This window comes from Bison bison, unplaced genomic scaffold, assembly GCF_000754665.1.
Source record: "Bison bison bison isolate TAMUID 2011002044 unplaced genomic scaffold, Bison_UMD1.0 scf7180017863790, whole genome shotgun sequence".
Lineage (NCBI taxonomy): Eukaryota > Metazoa > Chordata > Mammalia > Artiodactyla > Bovidae > Bison > Bison bison.
In genome coordinates, this window is record NW_011494362.1 from 79,517 (window position 1) to 103,257 (window position 23,741).

The 23,741-nt window shown below is 34.7% G+C and overlaps 1 protein-coding gene across 1 annotated transcript in view; it reads left to right on the forward strand.

The window, feature by feature from the left end:
- The window catches only part of PDS5A (PDS5 cohesin associated factor A), an 89,871-nt gene that overhangs the window by 47,131 nt on the left and 18,999 nt on the right, over window positions 1–23,741 (forward strand). The window contains exons 16-27 of the mRNA XM_010833563.1: window positions 844–949; window positions 3,018–3,178; window positions 6,262–6,385; window positions 7,156–7,314; window positions 9,191–9,259; window positions 10,334–10,470; window positions 13,842–13,965; window positions 14,289–14,493; window positions 15,028–15,142; window positions 19,331–19,463; window positions 20,018–20,137; window positions 23,223–23,285. Of these exons, the coding sequence (XP_010831865.1) occupies window positions 844–949; window positions 3,018–3,178; window positions 6,262–6,385; window positions 7,156–7,314; window positions 9,191–9,259; window positions 10,334–10,470; window positions 13,842–13,965; window positions 14,289–14,493; window positions 15,028–15,142; window positions 19,331–19,463; window positions 20,018–20,137; window positions 23,223–23,285 (1,516 nt within the window). The remainder of the gene's footprint in view (window positions 1–843; window positions 950–3,017; window positions 3,179–6,261; window positions 6,386–7,155; window positions 7,315–9,190; window positions 9,260–10,333; window positions 10,471–13,841; window positions 13,966–14,288; window positions 14,494–15,027; window positions 15,143–19,330; window positions 19,464–20,017; window positions 20,138–23,222; window positions 23,286–23,741) is intronic.

A 23,741-nucleotide genomic window follows, 5' to 3' on the forward strand; every position in this document is an offset into this window, starting at 1 on the left:
AAGTAGATTAGAGGATGCTTAGGGCTGAAGGAGTTGGAGGTGAATAAGGAGTGACTCCTAATGGAAATTGGACACAACTGAGCACACACACACCTACTGGGGAAGGGGGTTTGTTTTGAGGTAGGGTGAAAGCTAAGTTTGTTGAATATTTGCCTGTACTGGGAGATCACTAACAAGGAAATGAAATCTCAAGAACAAAGATCGTGTTTGTTTTAACTTAAAATAGTATCTTGTTGAACAGGTAGTTTCTAGTTTGTGGCAGTTAGTTGTATTTGAAAAACTAATAATGTTGAACATTAAATACTTTTTAATTGTTGATTCTGTGTGTGGATATATAGAGAGAGCACAATGCTTCTCATGAATTGCTTTCAATTTCTTTGCTATAAATCTCTAGGAGTGGTATTAGTGATTCAATAAATTAATTATGTGATTAATTCAATGCCTTTGCTCATTATGTGTTTACTATTTGTTTTTTATTTTGAGTGAGTTCTCATTTGTCTATTTAGCAACTGCTATCCTAACGTTTTTCTTAAAATTTCAAACGATCTCCATTTATGGATATGAATATTACATTGCTTATACTTAAAAATACACACTTCTGATACATTTGACAATTTTGTTGCTTTTCATTAGAATTACTGTTATACATGGATGGGAGGATAAACTAAAAATAAGCTCATTTGTCATGTAGAGAGGGAAGTTTAAAAAATCACAAAATTACTTTTTCTTCCAGAAAATATTTAATTTGATGTTCATAGAGTCTGTATATGTCTGCTACAATGCAATTAAGATATAGTTACTAATCTAGTAGTGTTACTAATTTAGATTGTCTTATTTTAATAGTGCACTGGTAAAACTGATGAATAAATCAATAGAAGGGACAGCAGATGACGAAGAGGAGGGTGTAAGTCCAGATACAGCTATTCGTTCAGGACTTGAACTTCTTAAGGTATTTTGTCTTAAAACAGCTTGTCTTTTCTGCAGTCATTTTTTTTTTAATTGGCGGAAAATTGCTTTACTATTTTGTGTTGGTTTCTGCCATACAACAGTGCAAATCAGTCATAATTTTATATATATATATCCTTTCCCTCCTGAACCTTCCTCCCCTCACCTCGTCCCTCCCCTTTAGGTCATCATAGAGCACCCGGCTGAGTGGGCTCCCTTTGTTATTTAGCAACATCCCACTGACTGTTTTACACCTGATAGTGTATATTTGTCAATACCACTTTCTCAATTTCTCCCACCCTCAACTTCCCCAGCTGTGTCCACAAGTCTGTTCTTTACTAGGCTCGTCAGTACCATTTTTCTAGATGCCATATGTATTCTGCAGTTATAATATGAATCACCTTAAAGATATGCAAGGGTCAGGCTTTATTTCATTGGAAGTATTCAAAAGATTAAAATTTGTAATACAGCATTTTATAAAAATAACATGTTTTCTGAATTATACTAATGTAATTATTTTACATTATAAAATAATATTTTTGGAGTTTTGCTGTTTCATTCATTCATCATGTGCATGCCTGCTATGCTTATAACAGTATGTGCTAAATGATTTAGTCTTACCTTTCAAATAACCTGCATATTGGTTAGTAGGATTGCTCACAGGAATTACTGTAAGACATCATTTATCTGATTGGGATTTTTTTTTTTTTTAACAAATGGTAAACAGATGCCAAAGAGGTCAGAGAACTGAACAATTAGTAAGAGACATAATTTTATCTAGAGGGGGAGCACAGCATCATCAAAGAGAATAATTTAGGACATGTTTTAGGGATTGTGAATGTAGCCTGAGTAGTTAGAATTATTGCTTTGAGGAGTGATGGAAGACAAGATTGTTTCCAGATTGTGGAAATAAAATTTTTTTTTACAGGGGAAAATCATCTTTAAGGCAAACATTTTTAATAGGTTTGATTCAGCTTTTCAAATTTAAGTCCTCATTTTTCTCTGAATTTTTAAAACCTCATAAGTAAATATTATCACTTTGAACCCTACCAAAGTTCTCTCTCCACTTTATAACCCATTTAAAAAATTCTTATATAATAAGTTAATGAGGGCTACATACTCCATTCCCCTACCTCCTTATTTTTCTTTTAGGCCTTATTCCATGTGTCAGGCTGACTAAATTGTTTCTGCTTCATGGAAGGTAAACTTTGTAGACACATTATTTCTAACTTAAAGATAGAAATTCCTTAAAGATAGCCTAGAACTTATGTCTTAATAAATAAAGGGAACAATTATTTGTATGTTTGTAATCATGATTAAAATTTTCCAATAATGACTTCAGTTCGTTCAGTTCAGTCACTCAGTCGTGTCTGACCCTTTGCGACCCCATGATTCGCAGCACGCCAGGCCTCTTTGTCCATCACCAACTCCCGGAGTTCACTCAGACTCACGTCCATCGAGTCAGTGATGCCATCCAGCCATCTCATCCTCTGTCATCCCCTTCTCCTCTTGCCCCCAATCCCTCCCAGCATCAGAGTCTTTTCCAATGAGTCAACTCTTCGCATGAAGTGGCCAGAGTACTGGAGTTTCAGCTTTAGCATCATTCCTTCCAAAGAAATCCCAGGGCTGATCTCCTTCAGAACGGACTGGTTGGATCTCCTTGCAGTCCAAGGGACTCTCATGATTAAAATTTTCCAATAATGACTACTTATGAGTAAATTTTTTGTGATGGATTTCACTTAAAATATTTTCTTATAGAGTATCTTTTGCCAGTGAAATAAAGCCTAGTGTTAGCATTTTGTTCCCATCTATCACTCCCATGAAAAAGGAGCCACATTTCCCACATTCCCCGTATCAGAATAGACTAAGAGGTAGGGAAGAAAACAGGACCAGGGCTGTCGGTCAAGAACTGTTAGCCACAACTCACCTCCAGGGAGGCTACAAGATACAATCTTGATTGTGTTGCTAGCATATGCAGCTCATGATTTAAAATTTTATTTCTAGTAGAAAACAGTTCTTTTAATGGATTATAACCATTGTGTGAACTTAAAACATTATATCTGTTCCTTTAGGTTCTGTCTTTCACACATCCTACCTCGTTCCACTCTGCAGAGACATATGAGTCCCTGTTGCAGTGCCTCAGAATGGAAGATGACAAGGTAGCAGAAGCCGCCATACAGATTTTTAGAAACACAGGCCACAAAATAGAAACAGACCTACCCCAGATACGGTCGTGAGTATGCTTTTTCTTATGATCAACACAAGAGTTTTCCAAGTGTGGGAATCTTAGGGTCATTGTTTCTCTTAGGAAGATACGGAGGAGGAAAGATGACTTTTATTTAGAAGCTGCTTTTCTGTATCCTCTGTTTTCATCTTTTCTCTGTCTGACTTATCTCCTCTACCATTTGAATATGGGCGGAGGAACAACCTAAAACTTTTATTTTAAATATTAATATTAATTATCAAAAGTTACCACAGAATTTAGGATTAATACATCTTTCTAATTTATTTATTTTTCTCCAACTCCAAATTCAGTAGGTACTGCCTTCATATCTCACTCAAGAATTATATAATCAAAGGTGCTTAATGAAGTGTTCATTATTTGCTTAGTTGTTGGTCATGGTTCTTTTCTCTCTCTAGATTACTTCCCCTCTCCTCATACGAATGAAGTACATTTTGGTATTTTTACTTTGGCAGCTTTAAGAGGTTGCCTTAGGATCAGAATTTGTACTGAGAGTGTGATTTAGACATAAGACACGGGAGATGTCTTGGAGGAAGAGCACATTGCTGATAGCTATTATATTCAGATGTTCAAGGTATTTATGTAAATGGTTTGAGGTAAATTCAAATCAAACCCATTTTCCTCATGATATATTAATAGAATAAGAGAATTCATGACTCCTTAAGTTTTTATTGGATTTTTGAGCTAATAGTTTAATTTGAGAAATAATTCAACATTTATTGTATATCCTTTTCATTGTCAGCACTGTAGTGGCTAATGTAAAAGATTACCACTATCAGTCTCTGCTGTCAAGGAGTTTATACTCTAGAAATGATAATTTTTATCTTTGTACATTATAGAAAAAATGACACAGTGGGCTAAAGTTACTGTGAATTTTACAAAATGGGAAAATCTATACTTTTTTAAAGGTGAAGGATGTACTTAAAGGAATTCTATCCCAGAAGGAACAGTAGAAGAGGTAACTTTGGACATGACGACTAAAACCTCTTGTTCTTAAGACTTGTTGCTCAGTCGATAAGTGGTATCTGACTCTTTGTGATGCCGTGAACTGCAGCATACCAGGCTTCCCTTTCCTTCATTATCTCCCAGAGTTTGTTCAAACTCATGCCCACTGAGTCAGTGATGCCATCCAACCATCTCATCCTCTGTTACCCCCTTCTCCTACCCTCAGTCTTTCCCAGCATCAGTGTCTTTTCCAGTGAATTGGCTCTGCGTATCAGGTGGTCAGAATATTGGAGCTTCAGCTTCAGCATCATTTCTTCCAGTGAATATTCAGAGTTGATTTCCTTCAGGATTGACTGATTTAATCTTCTGTCTAAGGGACTTTTTATGAGTCTTCTGCAGCACCACAATTCAGAAGCATCAGTTCTTCAGCACTCAACCTTCTTTATGGTCCAACTCTCATATCCATACATGACTACTGGAAAAACCATAGCTTTGACTATACAGACCTTTGTCGGCAGTGATTTCTCTGCTTTTTAATATACTATCTAGGTTTGTCATAGCTTTTCTTAAGACTAGTCAGGAAGGAAGGACGGAATTATTGAAAAAGCAGAGAAGCACAACACTGCAGACCTCAATAACAACCCTGGCGGTGTAACTGGATTATAGCACACTAGAAAAACAAGGAGCAAGGTTAAAGTTGACCTATGCATCATCCTTTCATTAGGCTAAGAAGAATTAATAATGTATTTAATGACAGTTTGATCAAAACTCTTACTTTCTTTTGTTACTAACTGGTCTTATTTGTAAGAACCGTTACCTTGGTAAATGAATTTGAAAGAAAGACTTCAACAGTGCTCAGTCAAGGAATGTATTGATATTTGTGCATGAAAATCCTTTTCATTATTCTAAACTGTATGGAGAGAAATATGGCACATTCATAAATTTCAAGGTAGACTTCACACTGACTAGCATATGTTCCAGTTTTTTGATTGATGTGCATAAAGGTTTAGAGTATTGCCGTTTATATCTAGCCTTCCATTATTATAAGACAAGGGTCCCCAACCTCCAGGCCACAGATCAGTACTGATTCCATAGATCAGTACACAGCAGGAGGTGAGCAGCAGGGGAGCAAGCAAAGCTTCATCTGTATTTAGAGCTGCTTGTGTTACCACCTGAGCTCTACCTCCTGTCAGATCAGCAGCAGCTTTAGATTCTCACAGAAGCGCGAACCCTTCTATGAACTGCACATGTGCGTGCTTCTTTTGAGAATCATCCTGAAACCATCTTCCCCTCCCTATCCATGGTGAAAACTGTCTTCCACAAACTGGTCCCCTGTGCCGGAAAGGTTGAGGACCGCTATTATAGTATGACCCTTTTTCACTATTGCACTTGATTTGATATCATTGACCTTATAATCTATAAAGTAGTAGTATTACACCAGATGTATAGCAAGTATCTTTTCCTAAATTTTTGTTTTGGCTTACAAATTTTCTTTTGATGTAAAAAAAATGCTTAAGTTCATTATAAAAAGCTGAAACTTTAGAAACTATAAATGGAGAGAGTCACTTAACATTTTGATGTATATTTTATATGAATGTTTTGTCTTATCCATTTGATGTATATGCCAATTTTTTATATTTTGATAGAAACATGCCATACTTTATTTGCATACTTTCTCTCACTGGTATGTTCTTACCTGTTTTTTAATAAAATTTGACCTTTTGCTACTTTTTTCCCCATGGCTGCTTCAAAACAACTGAAGAGGATTGTGAGAGGAAAGTGGAAAATTTAGGAGTATTTTGTTAGAAGACAAATGTGAAAATATGGCATGGGGCAATTTTAGATTATAAATTAAAGGTGGCTTGTTTACTTCTGCATACTTATGAAGTAACATTAAAAAGAAAATTGTTTTCTGGAGTAGCTCTTTTATTCTAGAGGCATTGTATTTCTTATATTGTACTTGATGGGGAAAGGGGCTTTAAATCTTTTTATAGATCAGGAAGTTTAGAAGAGAAGCTTTCTTCGAGCGTACCTCCAAATAGTTACTGATGAAGTAGGAGACAACCAAAAGAACTACTTGTGGTTTATGGGCTTTTTAAAAATAAACTATGATGTTTTTTTTCCCCCAGGACCTTAATTCCCATTTTACATCAGAAAGCAAAGAGAGGAACTCCACACCAAGCAAAACAGGCTGTTCACTGTATACATGCCATATTCACAAATAAAGAAGTCCAGCTTGCACAGATTTTTGAGGTATATATAATTACATATGATGTGTTTTTGTTGATTTTTATTTTTATTCTCTCTGATTTGATGAAGCTAAAGAGTCACTTTTTTTTTTTAAGTTCTTTAGTCCCAGTCTAAAATATAAATTCCATGGGAGCAGGGACTCTATTTTATTCAGCACTTTAGATATTCCCAGCCTTTAGATCAGACTATATGTTCAAATACTACACATTGAAGGGTGTTTTATGTATTTTGTGTTACATTATTTTACTTAATTTTAGCTTTTTTGGCTCAGTGGTCCATTTAGCTTGAGAAGCTATTATGGACCCGACAACCCTACTTGAAAATTAGTTTTGTTTGCCTTTCCTTATGTATGATCCTTTGCCTGATTCTACTACTAGAAAGGTATTCCTATTGTCATAAACTGAATACAATATGAACGGAACCCAGTGGACTTAAATATTATGATCCATGGTCATTTTAAATATTCCCACAGGACAAGAAACCCACCAACATAACTGACTTAAAAATAAGGCTGATTTGACCGTGGAAGAATTTTCTTGTTTTTATTTTATGTGGGTTTTACTTTTCCTTTTTTTTTACATTGTTTCAATCTTATTAAATTTCAATAGGTGAAATAAGAATCAAGTGTCTAATATAACTGAAGTTACTGTAAATCATCTCTTTGGAACAGATTTTTTGGGGGCACAATAAATTCAGGAGGACTCGGGAACATACACTATTCTGTACAATGTCTATAAAACAAACTAGTAATTTTGACTGTTTTATTTTTATAGCCACTCAGTAGGAGTCTGAATGCTGACGTACCAGAACAACTTATAACTCCGTTAGTTTCATTGGGCCACATTTCTATGTTAGCACCAGATCAGTTTGCTTCCCCAATGAAATCTGTAGTAGCAAATTTTATTGTTAAAGATCTACTAATGAATGACAGGGTAAGTTTCTCATTAAATTTAGAATCATAAGATTAAGACTGTTAACATCTTTATTTGTCACAGAAACAACACGTCTGCTTTTCTCTGTGTATGATTCTCTTTTACTTTTTTTGTTATTTAAAATAACATCTTGCTATGTAGCTATTACTAGAATTTTTCTTTAAGAAAAAATTGAGAACATGAGATAGATGAATCATGAAGTAAAAAATAGAACCCTCAGTATTCAAACTCAAAAAAAAAATACCTGCCAGTTCACGCCTTCCTCTTTCTCCTCCCTCCAGTTGAATACAGCAGTGAAGGCTGCAAGCATGGCCAGTCTCATTTCCTACTCAGTTTCGTATTGTTCTTTGTACTACTGGTAGACAAGGCTGGCCACAAGTGGTGGCTTGATTGTTCATAAATTCTGTTTTAAGATGGTTGTTTTTTGTATGTAGTAAAATATACACAATATAAACTTTGCCATTTTACCCCATTTACGTGTACAGTTCACTTACATTATACACACCCATGTTCTTACTGGTTTTTTGTTTTATTAAAAACAAACAAGTTTGATAACATATGTATACACCCATATACAACAAGGGGTAACCCGGGAAAGCCAAGTACATCTCCACAGTGCTCCAAGCCACCATCCAAAATATACGTCCACATTGTTGTATAACTATTGTCACTACCTGTTTTCAGAACTTTATCATTTCGGAGAGAAACTCTACATCCGTTAACCAGTAACTCCGCATTACCTCCTCCCCACCAACCTCTGGTAACATCTATTCTACTTGCGTGCTTTATAAATTTGCTTATTACCTTCTTATCATACAATATTTATCCTTTTGTGTCTGGCTTATTTCTCTCAGTATAATGGTTTCAAGACTTCATTTTGTGCCACAATAATACTCCATTGTATGTTTAACCTATATTTTGTTTATTCATCTATTGATATATATTTGGGTGTTTTCTACCTTTTAACTGTTGTGAATAATGCTGATATGAACATTGTCCCTGGTTTGGGGGATATATGCCTAGGAGTGGAATTGCTGGATCATATGATCATTCTATGCTAAACTTTTTGAGGGGCTGCTGAACATTTTTCCACAGTGTCTATACCTACATTCCCAGCAGCCATACACAAAGCTTCCATTTTCTACACATCTTGGCCAACACTTATTCTTTACTTGGTTTTTTTTTTTTTATTCTTTACTTGTTGTAGTATCTTGTGGTTTTGGTTTGTGTCCCTAATGGCTAGTGATTTTTTTTTTCATGTGCTTATTGGCTGTTTATATATCTTCTTTGAATATTGAGTTTTTTGCCCACTTTGAATTGAATTGTTTGTTGTTGAGTTGTAAAAATTCTTTATATATTCTGAATATTTATATACTGAATCCAAGAATAAAAAGATTTCCCCCTGTACCTTCTTGTGAGAATTTTTTAGTTGTAACTCTTAAGATCTTTGATCCAGGTTTAAAGTTAATTTTCATATATGATATAACAGTCCAGCTTCATTCCTTTGCTTGTGGCTATATCTAGTTTTGCCAGCACCATTGAGGAGTTGAGGAGACTGTTGTTTTCCCAATAATTGGTGTTAGCACTCTTGTTTAAAATCAGTTGAGCGTATACGTGAAGGTTTTCTGCTTCGTTCTATTGGTCTGTGTGTCCATACTTATGTCAGAACCACCCATGCTATCTTGATTACTATAGATTTGTAAGTTAAGTTTCAAAGTCAGGAAGTTTTAGCCCTCCAACTTTGTTTTTCTTTTCCAGTCCCTATTTGATGGCTTTCTTGTGGGGTTCCTAGAGCACAGTGTTGTTCAGCATGAAACCTTAATGAGAAAAATTTAAAAATTTTTTCTAAAAGTTAAATTTATTCAATTTTCTATAGTCAACAGGTGAGAAGAATGGAAAATTATGGTCTCCAGATGAAGAGGTTTCCCCTGAAGTACTAGCAAAGGTAAAATTGAGTAGAACTCGATGACTGTTATGCTAAAATAAAACTAACACTTAAAAAAGCATAAGGTGCTTTATTTTTAAACCAAAAATTGTGTGTTTCTCAAATTGCAGTTGTCCTTGAAGGAAGTTACATATAGATATATGTCAGCATGTTTTGTGGATCTTCCTGCCTTGCTGAAATGATTTCAGTGAGGCTGTTTTACATAGAGATTGTAGAATATTGATGTCAGAAGCACCTCAGGTCTAGCCTCATTACCACTTTTTATCTACAGGCATATGAACATTAATTTGGCAAAAACAAATGACTGTCATCATATTGGTAACTTTTGATAGATGTAAATTATCCGTCAGTAAAGCTAATTTTTAAAGTGGTAGTCTTGGGATTTAAAACAAAACTTCTTTATTATCTTATTTGATAATCTATCTCACCTTGAATAGCTTCATAGGCATCATTTATTCCATCAGTTCCTTTTTCCAGGTTGTCGATAAATAAATGTAGTAAATGATATCTACATTCTTTTGCTAGTTCTTGCATACATTTCATAACAGTCTTGAGTATAAGGCTCCAAGCAATTATGACTACAGATAATTACAAAATCTCCTGGGTTTTTTGATCAAAATAGTTCTTCAGTACTATAAGAAATATTAAAGTCTGTCTAGTTATTTTTAACCACTACAATCTGTGTAGTTTAGTTATTTAAAAAAAAATATATATCAGTATTTTTAAATGATTTGAAAAGCAAGTGTCCAGGTGTGAAAAGTCTGAATTCAGAAGCCAGAGCCTGGGTATGCTATCTATCATAGTAATGTGTCTTAGGTTGCCTTACTTATTAGAAATAAGAATACCTCCCTCACAGAGTTGTTTGGTAGATTAAATAAAATAATAAATGTACAAATCTGGGGGAAGCACCTGGCATAAACAGAATAAGTATTAGTTCTCATTATTATTATCCTACAGACTTGTTTAATAAAACATGTCTGCTGGCAGTTAAGTAATCTCGTTAATTAACATAAATCTTCCCTTTAAGTGGAATTTTAAGTTGCTTTCTTTTTTTAGCATGTTAATATTTTATAGGTACAGGCAATTAAACTTCTGGTAAGATGGCTGTTGGGTATGAAAAACAACCAGTCTAAATCTGCCAATTCAACTCTTCGGTTATTATCAGCAATGTTGGTTAGTGAGGGTGACCTGACAGAGCAGAAGAGGATCAGGTGAGATTTTTCTTCCTTTCCAATTTTTTTTTGAGCTTCAAGATGTTGGTAGAGCTTACATAAGAATTATTTACTTAATATTAGCTGTTATAATTGCACTGTATGTTTTGTGTTTCAATTATGTACTTACTTCGGGTTTATATCTGAATAATGGTGTATTTTCATTTTTAAAGACTGACCTTTTTCCAGTAAATTTGTAGTCATAATCATTATAGCAGTGTTACAGTTAGCTTCAACATTTGGATCAATTAAACAAATATTTGTTGAATATTTGCCAAACACTAGGAAAAGCATTGCTGTAAAAACAGATAAAATTCAGTTCCTGCCTTCAACTTACCCTGTAAGTATAGTGATTAAACAAGTGTAGTGTTTTGATGCCATGAAAGGAAATAAAAATTTCAGTGTAGATTCAAAGAAGAAAGAGTTGCAGCCTCTTGGTGGTTTGCAGACTATATAAGGTTCTGCAAATGCCAAAAAAAATTTGTTTCCATTTCTACACATGTTCAGTCTTTAAACCTGTGAAATCACCATTTCTTTCTGTACCTTTTAAGATGAAAATAAAAGTCAAATTTTTCATTTACTGGTCTACTTGTGATGCACTCTAGAGGATAGACTTAACTATTCATTTATGCTTTCAGTATTTATTGAACACTATCATGCCAGGTACTGCCAGACCTTTTAAACGTACAATAATTTCTTCCTCTAAGGAATATGCATTCTATTGGAGGAGATAGGAAATGCACAATTACATTCAGTAGAGATGCTGAATGCTTTGATAAACTGGAGAAAACAATCAAAAATGATTTTTATCATAAGCCAAGAGTAGCTTTGCATGAACAGATTGAAGAATAAGGACAGCAAGTTTTTAATTTGGGGAAACCATGTACAGTGTGTCGCAGAGGCTTTATAATGAGCTCTTACAAATCAGTGATAAACAGGCAGGATCCCAAATAAAGATGAAGATTATATATTGCCAGTTTATCTTTAAAAAAATGTTTGACATCACTAAATACAATAAATACAATTTTAACTTAAGTGGAACCTCTTGTCTATCAAATCATCAAAAAGAAATTTTTTAAGCAATTATTACTCTTTGGGATCAGGGAAAACGATTTTCCTCACTACTGCTGTGAATATAAATGGGCATAGTCTTGGCAGGACAGTTTGGCATTTTGTTTCTGAGTCCTTATATTAATGTTATTCTTTGGCTTTATTTTTATGTTCATGAAATTAAAAGAATCATATAAAAATATACATACTAACATGTTCTTTCCAGTGTGTTTTTTTTTTTTTTTTCATTGCAAAACACAGGAGAATGGCCAGTTCTGGAACATGCATATTATGAAATATTAGGCAGATCTTAATTAGACATTATGTATCCCATCGGAGAAGGCGGTGGCACCCCAATCCAGTACTCTTGCCTGGAAAATCCCATGGATGGAGGAGCCTGGTGGGCTGTCCACGGGGTCACTAAGAGTTGGACATGACTGAGTGACTTCACTTTCACTTTTCACTTTCATGCATCGGAGAAGGAAATGGCAACCCACTCCAGTACTCTTGCCTGGAAAATCCCATGGACTGAGGAGCCTGGTGGGCTGCAAACCATGGGGTCACTAAGAGTTGGACATGACTGAAGCGACTTAGCAGCAGCATGTATCCCATAGTTTAGCTTGGACTCTGGAATCAGAAACTTACTCAACTTCCTGCTCCATTTACTAGTTGTATAAACTTGGATGAATCAGTTTTCCAAGCCTCAGTTTCCCCGTCTTCCAGAGTAACATACCCAGATAGTAGCATTAGTAATTTTTTTAAATTCCTGAATCATTTGCCTCAGAAACCATTTGAGAGTCCTTCATTGTTACCAGTGCTCACTTTGATGGTCATGTGGTCCAAGAGTGCCATGTTTTCTCCTCTTGTGGTAAATAATAGTCCCTTGTGGATTTAGGGCAGCTTTACATTTTTTGAAATCTTTAAAATATCAAAGCTATATTATGTTCCATTTAGCAGTTGAAGTAAGAAGATTGTTCTTTCACCACATCAGTGTCACATTTTACTATTTAGATAGTTTAAGTTGACTGGGTGGGGAGTGGGGATTCCTGGGCCTTCTAGATTCCCTTATAAACCTTCCTGTTGGAAAGGAAAGCCTGCCTCAGAGACTAGTACCTGAGAGACACTGGCTCTCACCTCCATATTCTTTCCAATTTTAGATATTTGTCTAATGCCGCCTCCTTTAGGGTACAAATCACTTCCTAATTCATAGCCCTTCCATTTCATCAGACATATCTAGGCTTAAGATTGATTTCTATTATGTCTGTGTAAAATGTGTGTGTGTGCTTAGTTGCTTCAGTCGTGTCCAACTCTTTGCAACACCATGAACTGTAGCCCACCAGTTTCCTCTGTCCATGGGGATTCTCCAGGCAAGAATACTGGAGTGGGTTGCCATGCCTTCCTCCAAGGGATCTTCCTGACCCACAGATTAAACTCAGGTCTCCTGCATTGCAGGCAGATTCTTCACCATCTTAGCCACCAGGGAAGCCCCTGTGTAAAATATGTGTATGCATTTAAAAATTGTGGGAAATAGATTTTAAATGATAAGTGAATTTTAATTTCTCAGTTTTTAGTTTCTTTACAGTTCCTAATGTAAATGGTTCTTGCTAGTGTTGCAGTTGGTGCTATTGTAAATGAAAGCAGAGTTCCTTAGTTACAGTAGAGGATCTAAGCTAAAATGTAACTAAAAATGAAGGCAGCCATTAAAAAGAATGAAAGTTTGCTATTTGATACAACATGAATGGGCCTAGAGAGTATTATGCTTAGTGAAATAAGTCAAAGATAATATTGTATGTTATCACTTATATGTGGAATCTAAAAATTAAAACTAGTGAATATAACAAAGAGACTGACAGATACAGAAAACAAACTAGTGGTTACCACTGGGGAGATGGGAGTGGGGAGGAGCAAGGTAGGGGATTAAAAGATACAAACTACTATAAAATATGCTGCAAGGATATATTGTACAACATGGAAAACATAGCCAAGATTTTATAATTAAGTGGAGTATAATCTATAAAAATTTTGAATTGCCATGTTGTACATCTGAATTTAATATAATAAATCAGCTATACCCAAATAAAATAAGTAAATAAAAATGTTTTTAATGAAGGCAGATAAATGTAATATCAGATAGTCACAATGATTTGAGCCTTCTTCCCTCTGTTGAGTTCAAGGACTCAAAGGATCTTTCCCATATTTATACATTATGTCAATTTAAGTGTAAATTATGCTAAAGACCTTAACAGTCAAAAAGGGATCAAAGCGCTTTATGAATGATAATGGTTATAGGAAATGTTTCTTTCTTTCTTGTTTGTTTATAGTAAATCTGATATGTCTCGCTTGCGATTAGCTGCTGGTAGTGCCATAATGAAGCTTGCTCAGGAACCTTGTTACCATGAAATTATAACCCCAGAACAGTTTCAGCTCTGTGCACTTGTTATTAATGTAAGTAACAGTCTTCTTTTGTGATTTACTTGGCCTTCAACATTAAATTTATTAATACGATTATATACTTAATACAGATTAAGTATCCATTTACTCTGTGGATGTATGCACAAAAGGGATTGCTGTTATTACTATTCTAACCAGTTATCTCCCCACAATTTTTACTTTCTTAGTATAATTATATCTTTTTTTAATGAAGACATTAAAAATGCTTAAAGTGTTCTTTTGTAAATGTTTGCCAGTTTTTAAAAAACTAGGGGTTTTTGTTAATGACTTAAAAAATACTAATATTTTTAAGTAGTTTTGGTTTTGTGCTGCTGTAGGATGAGTGCTATCAAGTAAGGCAGATATTTGCTCAGAAGCTACACAAGGCACTTGTGAAGTTACTGCTCCCATTGGAGTATATGGCCATCTTTGCCTTGTGTGCCAAAGATCCTGTGAAGGAGAGAAGAGCACATGCACGACAGTGTTTACTAAAAAACATCAGTATACGCAGGGAGTACATTAAACAGAACCCCATGGCTACTGGTAAGTAACTTTCAAAGTGCTGTGTGCAAATATATCTTGTCAATGTATCCATTTGTGGAGGGTTTTATTTCTTATATTTCTGTTGTATTGGGTTGGCCAGTAAGTTCATTCATGTTTTTCCATAAGATGGCCAAGCCAACAGTGTATAACACTGGGACTTTTATAGAATGTTGCTGTTGCAGTTAAGATGTATGTAAAATTTAAGGTTTTAGTTTCTGAGTCCTGTTTATAATGCATATAAGGAAGAACTGCATTTTATAGGATGAGCAGCATGGCTTGATTTGAACACATTGCTCTGATGTTGGAAAGTAAAGTCCCTAGCTTTGCCAGGGACTCAATCTTAAATTAATCCTTTGTCTTTCGTAGCCTTCAAAATTGAAAAAAGTATTTCAGTATCATCCAGATGATATGTTGCCTCTAATTTAGAAATAATTGAGGGAAAAATGTTAACTGAAGTGGTTAGAACATTAAATTAGGGAGAGATTTTTATAAAAGCTATTATTACTATTGTTGATAATAATGTTTTCACTCTAGAGAAACTATTATCACTGTTGCCTGAGTATGTAGTTCCGTATATGATTCACCTGCTAGCTCATGATCCAGATTTTACAAGATCACAAGATGTTGATCAGCTTCGTGATATTAAAGAGTAAGTCATGTTGATTTTTAAAGAATTTTTTAAAATATTTTTACTTTTTAAAAAAGGCTTAATTTTTATGTTACTGTCCCCATTAGAATAAAATTTTTTATGGTTTTCTTTTATTGTAAATTTTAACTTTCATCTTACAAAATTGTTTCTGTCTAATAAGTTCTGTTTGGTGGTTTTTGTTTGTTTGCTGTTGTTTGCAGTTAGCTTTAGCTGAGTCTTTGAAATAGATTGACTTGGTTTTTATGTTATTTTTATTGTTTGTGTTAAATGGGCTTCAGTTACGTCAGTTTGATCATTTAGAAAGCCATGTGAAAGCCATGTAGGGAAAATTTCTCTCTGTAAAGCTACACTTTCAACCTCAAAAGATGCCTCAAAAGCATGCACACACATAAAAGATACTCTGTGGCAGGACTATGGTAATACAAAATTAGATATGTTACACCAGTCACAGAGAGGTTTGTCTCTGGTGGAAAGACAGGCAAGTAAACAATTGCAGAATACTTAAGTGTTTTTATGTAAAATAGAACTTTGTATATTGATGCATGGTGAGTAAACAAGTACACAATGGCCTAGAATTATCTACAAATGACTCCAAGAAACTTTAAAGCAGTATTTACTTTGCCATTGATATGCTTTTGCTTTGTACCTTTAAATCGGTCCCTTCAGCTTGTATTTAAATTACTATGATTTTTTATATGGGACATGACACCTTTTAGTTCTAATCTTATTTGAGGTGGTTGTTGTTGTTCAGTCGCTAAGTTGTGTGGTAATCAACATTTATTTCTGCCTCCTGTAGCTCTTTAAGGAGACATAGGTTCTAGTCCCAGCTATGTGAGTAAAAGCTTTACTTCTCTGAGCTTCCTTCAGTTGCTTTATCCATAAAATACAGGATATGAAATAGGTAATTCCTAAAATGTCTTCTAATTCTGATTTCTGTTTATTTTATAAATATATTTTATTTGCAAATTCTTTTTTTTTTATAACTTTTATTTTGGGATTTCCCAGAAAGCACTTTGATAAAGCAAAAAAATAATGTATATGTTCGCCTAGAACACTAGGTCTGTGTTAAGCAAACTTTGAGCCCTGTTTCAGTTCAAGGCCATCATGTGGAAAAAGGTTAGACTTAAGAGAGGAGTAATGATGTGGGAAGAGCACTGAAGTCATTCAAGTTAGAACTGAAATCACTGGCACATACTTTTTGATTCTACCTAGTAGGCAATGCTTTTGAATATCTCTGAACATTTCAAGTTACTGTAACTTTTCTTTTTCTAGTTAAGGTGTACAGTTTCTTAAAGTATACAGTTAGATTATTCATTAGACTTTTTTTTTTTAATACAGGGTGTTATCAGATACAAATTTGCCTTTCAGCACTACCAGTGCTGAATCCTATTAGTATAGTATGTTGTGTTTTTGTCTTCAGGTATTTTCTAATTCTTCTTGTGATTTCTTCTTTGACCCGTTGATTGTTTTAAGAGTGTGGTTTGGGAATTCCCTGGCTGTCTAGTGGTTAGGATCCACGCTTTTAATGCAAAGGGCCCAGGTCGGTCCCTAGTCAGGGAACTAAGATCTTGCAAGCAACATGGCCAAAAAAAAAGTGCGAAGTGTGGTTTAGTTTTCATATATGTGTGAGTTTTCCAGTTTTCCTTGTTTTCCTTCTGTTACTGACTTTTAGTTTCATGCTGTTCTGGTCAGAAAAGATACTGTTTTAAGACTTGTGGCTTGCTGTCGAGGCCTGTTAAGACTTATGGTCTGTCCTAGAGAATATTCCAAGTTCACCTGAAGAAACTGTGTGTCCTGCTATTGTTAGTTGGAGTATTCCATCTGTGTCTGATATGTCTGATTGGTTTATGGTGTTGTTCAAGTTCTCTGTTTTCTCTTTGGTCTCCTCTCTGTCTTTTCTATCCATTATTGAAAATAAGGTATTGAAATCTCTTATTGTGGAACATGTATTTCTCCCTTTACTTCTGTCAATTTTTGCTTCATAGGTTTTGGGACTCTGTTGTTAGGTTTGTGTTTATAATAGTCATATCCTCTCCAACACAGTCCTTCTGGGTCTTTTGCAATCCAGTTTGTCTAATTATAAAATAGCTACCAGCTCTCTTTTGGTTACTGTTTGTATGAAATGTATTTTTTCCCCATCCTTTAACTTTCAATTACTTTGTGTTTTTGTATCTGAAATGAGTCTTTTATAGACAAGATATATATATGGATCTTGTTTCTCCCTTAATCTACTCTGCTTGTCTGCTTTTTAATTGGGAGATTTAATCTATTTTCATTTAAAGTAATTACTGATACGTAATTCTGCCATATAACTATTAGTTTTCTCTGTGTCTTATATATTTTTTGTTATTTAATTGCTCCATTACTGCCTCTCATTTTTGTATTTACAGTTGAACTTTACAGCATGAATAGGTTTGAACTGTGCAGGTCCACTTACATGCAGATTTTTTTCAATAATAAATACTGTAGTGCTTTAAGATCCACAGCGGGTAGACCCACAGATACAGACAAACTTCATATACAGAGGAACCGATTATACATAATTACTCTTAACATCTTAAAGTTGTAACGACCTATTTTGAATAATAGCAACTTAGTTTCACTAGTGTAGAGATACTCTGCTCTTGTGAAATATGAAATCGCTCCTTTGTGTCCAACTCTTTGCAACCGCATAGACTGTAGCATACCAGCCTCCTCCATCCATGGAATTTCCCAGGCAAGAGTACTGGAGTGGGTTGCCACTTCCTTCTCTGCTCTTATACATCTCTGTTTCATTCCCTTTATATTGTAATTGATACAAATTATATCTTTATATATCATTTCTTTTCACATAGATGTGATTATTTTTATGCTTTTGGTTTATTTACTTGTTTTCGGCTGTGCTGGGTCTTTGTTGCTGGCAGGCTCTTCTCTAGTTGTAGAGAGCGGAGTCTGCTCTCCAGTTGCGGTGCTCAGGTTTCTTATGGTGGTGGCTTCTCTTGCAGAGCACAGGCTCTGAGGCACGTGGGCTTCAGTAGTCGGGGCACATGGGCTCAATAGTTGTGGTTCCTGGGCTCTGGCACACAGGCTTAACAATTGGGGTACAAGGACTTAGTTGCTCTGCAACATATAGGATCTTCTTGGATCAGGAATCAAACCCTTGTCTCCTTCATTGGCAGGCAGATTCTTTACCATTGAGCCACCAGGGAATTCCCTGTATTTGCTTTTTAAATCATATATTTAAAAAGGAGTTACAAATCAGAAGCTCAGTAATGCTGGCCTTATATTTTAGCTTTGTTACCTTTACCAGTTTTTTTTTTTTTTATTTCTTACGGTTTCAAGATACTGTTTAGTGTTCTTTCATTCCTACCTGAAGGACTGAGTTTGGTATTTTTGCAAGACAGGTCTACTAAAAGCAAACTCCATTAACCTAATGCTAAATTTTCCTTTACAGTAGTCTTTTAAAACATATATATATACTATAGGCAAAGAAGTACACACAGATTATCTTCAAGTGATTTTTTTCTCCTCTTGATAGAGTAAAGCAGTAAGTCCATGGTGGTTGCCTAAAAAATCATCATGGGAACTTAATAATAGATTTTGATTCTAGATTTGGCAATGTAAGTTCCTCAGATGATTCTAATCTTCATCCCAATTTACTTAGAAATTCAGGTGTCACCAGACACTTTATGTATTAAATGACTATAAAATAAATAAGCGGAAAACAGAAAAATGATTTGAAATGTGACTGTTTCGCTGAATTACTCGTTATATGCACACCAGTCTCATAACACATGAAATTCAGAGTTATGTCACAGTAGAATTACATATGAGCCTTAGGTCATAGGATAAATAGCTTACAAATGGTCAAAATGGCAAGACTATGCTGTATGCTGGTTTGCTCGTCATTGCTGGATATTAATACACATTATATTATCTAAATGTTTATTAAATACCTATAGAATGACTTTTCATGTGTATGCCTCATGAAACTGTCAGGCTTTCTCATATTAAGCTATATGTTCATGTTTGTTATTTGTGATGTTATATCCTATTTTAATTGAATGTTATTAACAAGATATTTCTATTAATCATTAGAGTTTTATTCTTTGTATACTCGAACAACAGAACTTCCCAGTAAACTATTTTATCCACTCAGCAAAAGAACCTGCAATTAGTCTCTTTATTAAGTGAATATGTTTCATTTAGGTGCCTCTGGTTCATGCTTGAAGTTTTAATGACAAAAAATGAAAATAATAGCCATGCCTTTATGAAAAAGATGGCAGAGAATATCAAGCTAACAAAAGATGCCCAGTCTCCAGATGAATCCAAGACAAATGAAGTAAGATATATATTAGGCCAGTGACTATTAAGAAATTACACGGAAAAAGCAATGTGACCCTTGTCCCACTTGTTTTTCCTGTTGTATAATAAATAGATTACAGAATGCTTATAAAAATATATGCTTATAGTTTATAAATATATGTACTTTTTCTTTCATTACATTGAATTCTAATTTTTGAAGACTGTTTATTACTCTGAAAAAGATATTAAAATATGTACAGAGCATGGGGATAAGAACTAGTGAAATTTATAACTATGCTATCTTAAGAACTAGTAAGTGTTACAGACCAGTAGATATTCTTGTATGTTTCCTTTAGTTTGTTGTTTTTAATGCATACTTGGCATTCATGTTAAAGTAAAATGAAGGGGACTTTTTGTTCTTGTTACTAGGAAGTTACATCAGAAGAAGTGCCAGAGACAACATGCAGAATGTTCAAGGAATAAACAATAGCCCCATATTACTGTGTTGATTCCGTGTTACATATTGGGTAAAACTGGTACCTGTGCTTATTTTGCCCTCCTGAAAGTTAACGTGATTTGTTCCCTCCCTAGAAACTTTATACAGTGTGTGATGTGGCCCTGTGCGTGATAAATAGTAAAAGTGCTTTGTGCAATGCAGAGTCACCAAAGGATCCAGTCCTGCCAGTGAAATTTTTTACACAACCTGAAAAGGTAACTTTCTTCTCTTCATTTTTCTACTGTACTGAACTTGTTTAAATTTGTTACTGTCATCCTGGTGGCAAATACTAGACTGTCTTAACTACAAAGTAAATAAAAAATACCTCTGTGAGTTTATCAAGAAAGGGGAGACTGTCTTCCAAAGCCTGAAAAATATCATTCTCACCTTACAGAGTAGAGAATACAAATCAAGCTTGGTGGTGGTGTTCCTATGTGAGCTATTCCTTCTGGATATTTCTAATATGTAAGAGGAATTTTCAAATTTCTTAAATTGTTTTCATCTCATCCTGTTAAAACACTGTTAGTATTTTTTCAGACAAGAAATAAAATGGTAGAGTGTAAATTATATACATCTATATATGAAATAAAGTATCAGTATGAATGGAATTGGTCTTGGCAATTGACAGACCTGGATTCGAAGTTAACAGACTTCCCCGGCGGCTCAGCCGTAAAGGATCTGCCTGCAATGCAGGAGATATGGGTTTGATGCCTGGGTCATGAAGATCCCCTGGAGGAGGAAATGGCAACCCACTCCAGAATTCTTGCTGGGAAAATTCCATGGACAGAGAAGCCTGGTAGGCTAGTCTGTGGGGTCACAGATAGTCAGACACACAGCTAAACCACTGAACACGCACCCAAGTTAACTCTTCTAAGCTTCAATTTCTTCATCTCTAAAATGCAGATGATGATAATACCTGTGAACTATTACTAATATGCCTAGGTCTATAAGAGTTAGTCAAAAGGAAGCGTTAATTAGTGGTATTGTTAATAATGGGGCTTCCCAGGTGGCTCAGTGGTAAAGAATCCGCCTGCCAATGCCGGAGACGTGGGTTCTATCCCTGTGTTCAGAAGACCTCCTGGAAAAGAAAATAGCAACCCAGTCTAATATTCTTGCCCTGGAAATCTCATGGACAGAGGAGCCTAGCAGGCAGTCCATGGGGCTGCAAAAGAGTAGGACCTAACTTAGTGACTGAACAATAATAATAACATTATTAATAATACATAGTACATTTATTCTGCTAGCAACAAATGAAGTTTTCCACGTAAGTAAATTTTTCAGCCAACCAATAGCTCTTTAAATTTTTCCAGCTAATTTGGATTTTAAGACTTTTTTTTTTTAACAGATTGCATTTTATTTATTATCCACTTTAAGGTGACATTTTGAAGTTTTAACTTTCCTGTTGTTTTTTTTAAAAAATCAATATTTTTAATGGAAAAAATATGGCATTTAAAAATTTCAACAAAAATTTGTATCCAGTTTTCTTTAATGATCTAGTACTCAGAATTTATGCCTGGTTTTAATAGGAATAATAAAGATTGCAAAGTTACTTGCCTTCTAATTGAATTTACTGGTCTTTATAAATACTCCTACATGAGCTCTTGAATTTAAATTTACTTTATTGCTGACCCAGGGCTATTATGACTAGAATAGTACCTATATAGAATTTACATACAGTAGTAGTCCTGTCATCGAGAATTTAAGTTGCTGTTTGTTACTATCTCATTCTAATTGATTTTTGTTTTGATATGAAACTTAGAATGTTTTTAGCCTTCATGATAATACTTAGAGTTTCCATTTTCAGTGAGCATCTTGCCTCATTTCCTTTTCTAATATACTGCTTTTAATATGGTGTAAGTTCAAACACAAGAACATTAGGGATATTAAGATCATGAGCCTAGTGATATTATAGTATATCTTGATGTAACATTTATTTTGGCTGTATAAAAGCCTTTGTAAGGAAGAAAAGAAAGATACAGCCTTGCCTAGACTTCATATCGAAAGTATGATTTCTTCATAGGCACATTTAAGCCATTTTGTTCTTTTCTATGACACTAGTGTGAAGATCAACTTAGTAAAAGAAAAAATAATTTTTAAGGTGATTACTTAGAAATGATGAACATCCGGATGATAACAGATCATTTGGCTTCTGTGTCTTGTGGTTTACTCGTGCTATTCCCAGGGTAATTAACAGAGAGAGCCACCACATAATCAGATTGAACTCTTTAAGTTTTGTATAGATATAACTTTTAAGAAAGTATCATCAGTGTCCACGTTTGGTTTAAATTCATTTACTAACTAGTTAATATCACTGCTGCCCAAGAACATCATGATCGCCTTTATTAGATTTTGATGGTGTATTTACCTTTATGATTTGCAGTCTACTTATGGTTCTAAGAAACAAAATATTTTTAATTAAAGTAAAAGATTTTTTTTGTTTCAGTAAGGATAATTTTCTTGAGGGTTCCCTGGTGGCTCAATGGTAAAGAATCCACTGCCAATGCAGGAGAAAGGAGTATGATCCCTGGACTGGAAAGATCCCCTGGAGAAGGAAATGGCAATCCACTCCAGTATTTTTGCCTGGGAAGTCCTATATACAGAGGAGTCTGGGTGAGCTACCATCCATGGATTTGCAAAAGAGTCAGACACAACTTAGCAACCAAACAAAAACAGTTTTCTTGAGATCCTATGTGGGGTTCTTTTAGTGAGTATTAAGTGCCTGATATATGCTTAGTACCATTTTGGGTGCTTTGGGAGCACAGAAGTAAATTCCCTGGTAGTGCAGTGGTTAAAGAGTCTGCACGTCCATTGCAGGGGGCCTGTGTTCAACCCTTGGTGGGAAAGATCCCACATGTGTGACACAGCCAAAAAAGGAAGTAAATTTTATTATAGAGTGTAGGTGAACACAGTTCATTGAGTAAACTGGAAACTAATAGAAGAAGTATGTTTTATTTTAAATGTGATTTAAGGGAATTCCTTGGTGATCCAGTGGTTAGGATTCCATACTTTCAATGCCAATATCCTGGATTCAGTCCCTGGTCAAGGAACTAAGATCCCACAAGCCATGTGGCATGGACAAAAACAAAAAGTAATTTGCCTAATTTATCTCTAAATTTGACTAAGTCTTGTGTGTCACTTGATTTAATTTTAAAACTAAACTTATGGTATGGTTCATGAAATAATGCTTTGATGATTTGATAGGTTTCATAGCATAAATGAACCTGTTACTGTAAGGCATAATGCCTGAAAAGTCTTTTATGAACAATAAAAATATGCATGTTCACTTTTTTTTTTTGATAGGACTTCTGTAATGACAAGAGTTATATTTCAGAAGAGACAAGAGTACTTCTGTTAACAGGAAAGGTATTATATACTAGATAATTGGGGGATCTTTATCTCCTGTGCATATTACTGCTAACCTTTAAACATCCCTCAGGTTTTATGGTTCCTGATTCTTAGACATCATGTTGTGGATTGTAGCATCTAAAGCATTTGTTCTCTTGGACTTTTTTCTGCCATGAACCATTTTTGAGTTAAAACCATGTGTCCTCATCAGTACGGATAGGGTTCAAGTTATTTAGAATTCACAAAGCAAATTTCCCTGAAAAATGATATAATAAATTTAGATGTGTAAGAAAAAAGAAATAATTTTAAAGTATTAATAAGTTAGTTTATATCCTATAAAGGTAATATGCTATCTAAAAGGAAAAAGGAAATTTAATATTTAATAAAGAATCTAAACTGTTAAAACTATATACACTCAGTAGTTTTTTATCTGTAAGGCATTACTATGTCTTACTCAGTATGTATTTCACTGTG